The sequence below is a fragment of the Homarus americanus genome, unplaced genomic scaffold (assembly GCF_018991925.1).
Source record: "Homarus americanus isolate GMGI-L3 unplaced genomic scaffold, GMGI_Hamer_2.0 scaffold24260, whole genome shotgun sequence".
Lineage (NCBI taxonomy): Eukaryota > Metazoa > Arthropoda > Malacostraca > Decapoda > Nephropidae > Homarus > Homarus americanus.
Window position 1 is genome coordinate 13,518,391 of NW_024721079.1, and position 6,080 is coordinate 13,524,470.

Genomic DNA, 6,080 nt, shown 5'->3' on the forward strand with positions numbered 1-6,080 from the left:
ACCCACCATACTACCATTATGTTGTGGGACCATCTTGTGTGAAAGGTTAGGGTTAAGCTAAGATGAATCTGTGACAGGTGCGACAGGGTTGAGTCCCCTTACCCCCCTTCCCTTCCTCTCTCTCTCTCTTATCTCTCTCTTTTACCACTCCTCCTTTCTTACATTTTACCTCTCCTGCTCCTCCCGCCCTCATTTCACCTTACCTCTCCTCTTCCCTCCTTCTCTTCCTCCCTTTTGTTCCTTCTCCTCATATCCCTCCTTAATTCACTCCTTTTCCTCCGAACATTTAATCTTTCACTTCCTTTCTCTACAAAAGAAAACAAAAATATTATTTCTTCCCCTCATCATCTCCCCTCCTTTCACCATGCCCTCTTCTTCCCTCCCCTTTACTCATTCGTTCCTCTACTTCATCTTCCCTTCCTCTTCCCCTTTGACTGATTCATTCTTCCTCCAAGCACTATCCCTTCCTTCCTCATTTTCTCCTCATCCCCCCCCCTCCCATCCCTTTCCTCGTCCTCAGTAATCTCTTCCTTCCTACTACCGCATCTTCCTCCTCCTCCCCCTCCCTCCCTCCCTTCATTTCTCCTCATCTTCCTCCTTATCCCTCGTCCTCTTCCCACATCCCTTTAACCCTTTCCTCCCCCTCCCTTTCCCTCTCCCCTCCTGCTTCAACCCCGCAGGTGTTTCCTGTGGCCTCGCCGTCAAAGTTGTTATTGTCAAGCTTCCGTCATTAATTTCCCAGTTCGCAGACCTTCGTTAGCGTAAGACTTCCTTCACCTTAACCCCGTGACTCTACACCAAGAGATGAGGGTTTAACCAAACAACTAAAAGTTACTAGAGGCAGTGGACGGTGAAGGAAAAAGGTAATCGGTAGTAACTTGCAAGCAGTGAACGTAACACCTAGAAACAGCTGATTCCCCCCCCCCTCCCTCACCACCTCCTGTCCCTCCAAATATTAAACACAAAATAATACACCCAAACACTTGCTGGTAATACACGTAAGCAATTGTAAGCAACATATAATAACACTTAAAAGCAATGGCGGTGTAATTACCCATAAACATAGAATCCGGACAATTAACCAACCAATAAAAAGAAAAAAAAAAGATGAAAGTTCTTACAAGTAGCACACATAACGCTGATAAAGTGTGGCCTTCCTTCCCTCCCTTCCTTACTAAACACTTAACAGCCATAAACATAAACACTTGCAGGCAGACAGAGAGAAGTCAAAGCTCTTTAGAACACCAAGACATGAACTCCTCCCCGCCGTCATATCATACCAACAAGTTTTCCAAGTCGTTTTTTTTCCCCGACAGTCGACCCCCACCAAGCACGCCTAAAATGTTAACCAGGGCATGGCGCAAGTAGCCGAGCTTGAAGAGATACCAACTTACTGTTAAACTTTGTGGCCAGAGATATGATCTGGTTATAACAGCAGCAACAACAGCAACCTCAAGAATGGCCGAACTTTGCATGTTTGGTCGTGGAAATGTTAAGCGTAGTTAGTGAGCTGCTCCCACAGTGATGATGGAAGAGGGAGAGTGAAGGGTTGTAGTGCTGTAAGTGAGCATATGTTTAGTGGCGTGTGTGTGTGTGTGTGTGTGTGTGTGTGTGTGTGTGTGTGTGTGTGTGTGTGTGTGTGTGTGGAACTTTCTACATCAACATAAAAAAATGGAGCGTGCTTTTCATCATCATCATCTTCTCCTCGGTCACCTCTTTTCCTCCTTGTCTAACTCTCCTTCTCTTCTTCCTCTTATCCTCCTCTACCTCTCCTCTTCCTCCTCATCTTCCTTCTCCTACTCGTCAACATTTCATCCTCCTTCATCATCGACCTCTATTGCTTTATTCTCTTCCTTCCTCCCTTCCTCGTCCCCTCAAGTATCCTTCCATTGCTCCTCTTTACCATTCTCGTCTCGTGGCCCTTCTCCTCCTCCTCCTCCTCCTCCTCCTCCTCCTCCTCCTCCTCCTCCTCCTCCTCTTCCTCCTCCTCTTCCTGTCCTTCATCTTTATCCTTCTCTTTCAAGTCTCCAGTTACATTTTGCTTTATCAGTTATTTCCCTCTTCCTCTTACCAGCCTCCTTCCTCTTATCTATCCCCTCCTCTTACCCCTTCCTCTTACCAACCCTATTCCTCCAACCAACCTGTTCCTCTAATTAGTCCATTTCTCTTATCAGCCCCCCCTTCTCTTATCAGCCCCTCTTCTTATCAGTTCCTTACCAGCCCTTCATCTTAACACCCCTTCCTCCTGTTATTCCTCTTACAAGCCCCCTTCTTACCAGCCCTTCCTCTTACCAGCCCTTCCTCTTATCAGCCCTTCCTCTTATTCCTCTTTCAGCCCCTTCCTCTTATCAGCCCTTCCTCTTACCAGCCCTTCCTCTTATCACTTCCTCTTACCAGCCTTCCTCTTATCCCTTCTCTTACAGCCGTTCCTCTTATCAGCCTTCCTCTTATCAGCCCTTCCTCTTATCAGCCCTTCCTCTTACCAGCCCTTCCTCTTACCAGCCCTTCCTCTTACCAGCCTTCCTCTTACCAGCCCTTCCTCTTATCAGCCCTTCCTCTTCAGCCTTCCTCTTATCAGCCTTCCTCTTATCAGCCTTCCTCTTACCAGCCCTTCCTCTTCCCTTCCTCTTACCAGCCTTCCTCTTACTTCCTTCCTCTTACCAGCCCTTCCTCTTACCGTCCCTTCCTCTTATCAGCCCTTCCTCTTACCAGCCCTTCTCTTATCGGCCCTTCCTCTTATCCATCTTCCCCCTTCCTCTTGCCACCTTCCTCTTATCAGCCCCTTCCTCTTATCAGCCCCTTCCTCTTATCAGCCCCTTCCTCTTACCAGCCCTTCCTCTTACCAGCCCCTTCCTCACCCACCAGCCTTCCTCTTACCAGCCCCTTCCTCTTATCAGCCCCTTCTCTTACCAGCCCCTTCCTCTTATCAGCCTTCTCTTACCAGCCCTTCCTCTTACCAGCCTTCCTCTTACCAGCCGTTCCTCTTATCAGCCTTCCTCTTACAGGCCCTTCCTCTTACCAGCCGTTCCTCTTATCAGCCTTCCTCTTACCAGCCCTTCCTCTTATCAGCCCCTTCCTCTTATCAGCCCCCTTCCTCTTAGCAGCCCCTTCCTCTTACCAGCCCCTTCCTCTTATCAGCCCTTCCCTCTTAGCCCTTCCTCTTACCAGCCCTTCCTCTTACCAGCCCCTTCCTCTTATCAGCCCTTCCTCTTACCAGCCCCTTCCTCTTATCAGCCCCTTCCTCTACCAGCCCCTTCCTCTTATCAGCCCCTTCCTCTTATCAGCCCCCTTCCTCTTAGCAGCCCCTTCCTCTTACCAGCCCTTCCTCTTATCAGCCCCTTTCCCAGCCCCTTCCTCTTACCAGCCCTTCCTCTTACCACCCTTCCTCTTATCAGCCCCTTCCTCTACCCCTCTCCTCTTACCAGCCCTTCCTCTTATCAGCCCCTTCCTCTTATCAGCCCCTTCCTCTTATCAGCCCTTCCTCTTACCAGCCCTTCCTCTACCAGCCCTTCCTCTTATCAGCCCCTTCCTCTTATCACCCCTTCCTCTATCAGCCCCTTCCCACCAGCCCTTCCTCTTACCAGCCCCTTCCTCTTATCAGCCCTTCCTCTTATCAGCCCCCTTTCTTCCTGTGTATCACTTAATTTCCAAAGAACCTTTCAATCATGTGTTGCGTCGCTTGTTTGTTTCTCCTCTTCATTTTCGTCCTCCTCCTCATTTCCTTTCCTTCTTCCTCCTCCTCCTCCCTCCTCCTCCTCCTCCTCCTCTTCCTTTCCTTCTTCCTCCTCCTCCTCCTCTTCCTTAGCTTCTTCCTCCTTCCTTCTTCTCCTCCTCTTTCCACCTCTGCTTTAACTATGCATGAAGCGTAATGCAAAGGAGGATGGACAACCTTCAATATGTGTTGAGTGTTTATTGAATTTCTCCGATTAATAACTCTCAAAATGTTTCATGAGTCACCCATACCAGTCACCATGTCCAGTCAACCTATACCAGTCACCCATACCAGTCACCAGACCAATAACTCAACCAGTCACCCATACCAGTCACCTATACCAGTCACCCATACCAGTCACCTATACCAGTCACCCATACCAGTCACCCATACCAGTCACCATACCAGTCATCATACCAGTCACCTACCAGTCACCAGACCAATAACTCAAATCAGTCACCCATACCAGTCACCCATACCAGTCACCCGTACCAGTCACCAGACCAATAACTCCAAACAGTCACCCATACCAGTCAACCCATACCAGTCACCCATACCAGTCAACAAACTAGTCACATCACACCAGTCACCCACACCAGTCACCTATACTCCACCCATACCAGTCACACATACCAGTCACCATACCAGTCACACATACCAGTCACCCATACCAGTCACCCATACCAGTCACCCATACAGTCACCCATACCAGTCACATACCAGTCACCCATACCAGTCACCATACCAGTCACCCATACCAGTCACCTGCCAGTCACTTATACCAGTCACCCATACCACCACACCAGTCACCCATACCAGTCACCATACCAGTAACCCATACCAGTCACCCATACCAGTCACCCATACCAGTCACCTATACCAGGTCACCTATACCAGTCACCCATACCAGTCACCTATACCAGTCACCCATACCAGTCACCCATACCAGTCACCTATACCCAGTCACCCATACCACCTCACTCATACCAGTCACCCATACCAGTCACCATACCAGTCACACACATCAGTCACCCATACCAGTCACCCATACCGGTCACCCATACCAGTCACCATACCATATACCAGCCTCACCATACCAATCACTCATACCAGTCACCCATACCAGTCACCCATACCCAACATATCAGTCACCCATACCACCTATACCAGTCACCTATACCAGTCACTATACCAGTCACCCATACCAGTCAACTCATACCAGTCACCCATACCAGTCACCCATACCAGTCACATTCATACCAGTCACATTCATACCAGTCACCCATACCAGTCAACTCCATACCAGTCACTGCCACCAGTCAACTCATACTAATCATCACCATACCAGTCACCCAACACCCATACCACCACACCAATGTCCATACCAGTCACCCATACCAGTCACCTATACCAGTCACCCATACCAGTCACCCATACCAGTCACCTATACCAGTCCACCCATACCAATCACCTTACCCAGTCACCTATACCCAGTCACCGCCACCAGTCCTCATGCCAGTCACCCATACAGTCACCTATACCAGTCACCTACCAGTCACCCCCACCAGTCACCTGCCAGTCACCCATACCAGTCACCCATACCGTCACCTGCCAGTCCATACCAATCACTCATACCAGTCACCTATACCAGTCACCCATACCAGTCACCCATACCAGTCACCCTTCCAGTCACCTCTCACCAGTCACCCAACCAGTCACCTATACAGTCACCCCATACCAATCCTCGCACTACCAGTCACCTACCCAGTCACCCCCACCAGTCACCTATACCAGTCACCCACCGCGATCACCATTACCAGTCACCCATACCAGTCACCTACTGAACATCGAGATCTCATTCATCCCAACGATCATTGTGAACTTTATTTCCTATCGCCAGGAGATTAGACACCCCAGCTTATTGCACCTATTAGACACCGCTTATTTCACCTGAAGTAGACACCCAGCTTATTTCACCTGGTAAACACCCAGCTTGTTGCTTTGAACACCGCAGCTTGTTGCCTTGAATTGAACACCCCAACATTTCACCTGAAGATTGAAACACCCCAACTTGTTGCACCTTAGATTGAACACCGCAGCTTATTGCACCTTAGATTAGACACAGCTTATTTTTACCTTAAGATTAGACACCCCAGCTTATTTCACCTGAAGATTAGACACCCCAGCTTGTTCACCTGAAGATTAAACCCCAGCTTATTGCCTTAAGATTAGACACCCAGCTTATTTTGAAGATTAGACACCCCAGCTTATTTCACCTGAAGATTAGACACCCCCAGCTTATTGCACCTTAAGTTAGACACCCCAGCTTATTTCACCTGAGATTAACACCCCAGCTTATTGCACCTTG

At 49.0% G+C, this 6,080-nt stretch overlaps 1 protein-coding gene across 1 annotated transcript; it reads left to right on the plus strand.

Moving 5' to 3' along the window:
• Positions 1–3,941: 3,941 nt before the first annotated feature.
• On the plus strand, positions 3,942–5,045 carry LOC121861575 (extensin-3-like). The gene has a single exon (XM_042359459.1). The coding sequence runs from the start codon at positions 3,942–3,944 to the stop codon at positions 5,043–5,045; it is 1,104 nt and encodes a 367-aa protein (XP_042215393.1).
• The last annotated feature ends 1,035 nt before the right edge of the window (positions 5,046–6,080 follow it).

Excerpts from the sequence above, each read along its gene's own strand:
- LOC121861575 (XM_042359459.1), top strand. The coding sequence starts at position 3,942 with ATGTTTCATGAGTCACCCATACCAGTCACCATGTCCAGTCAACCTATA.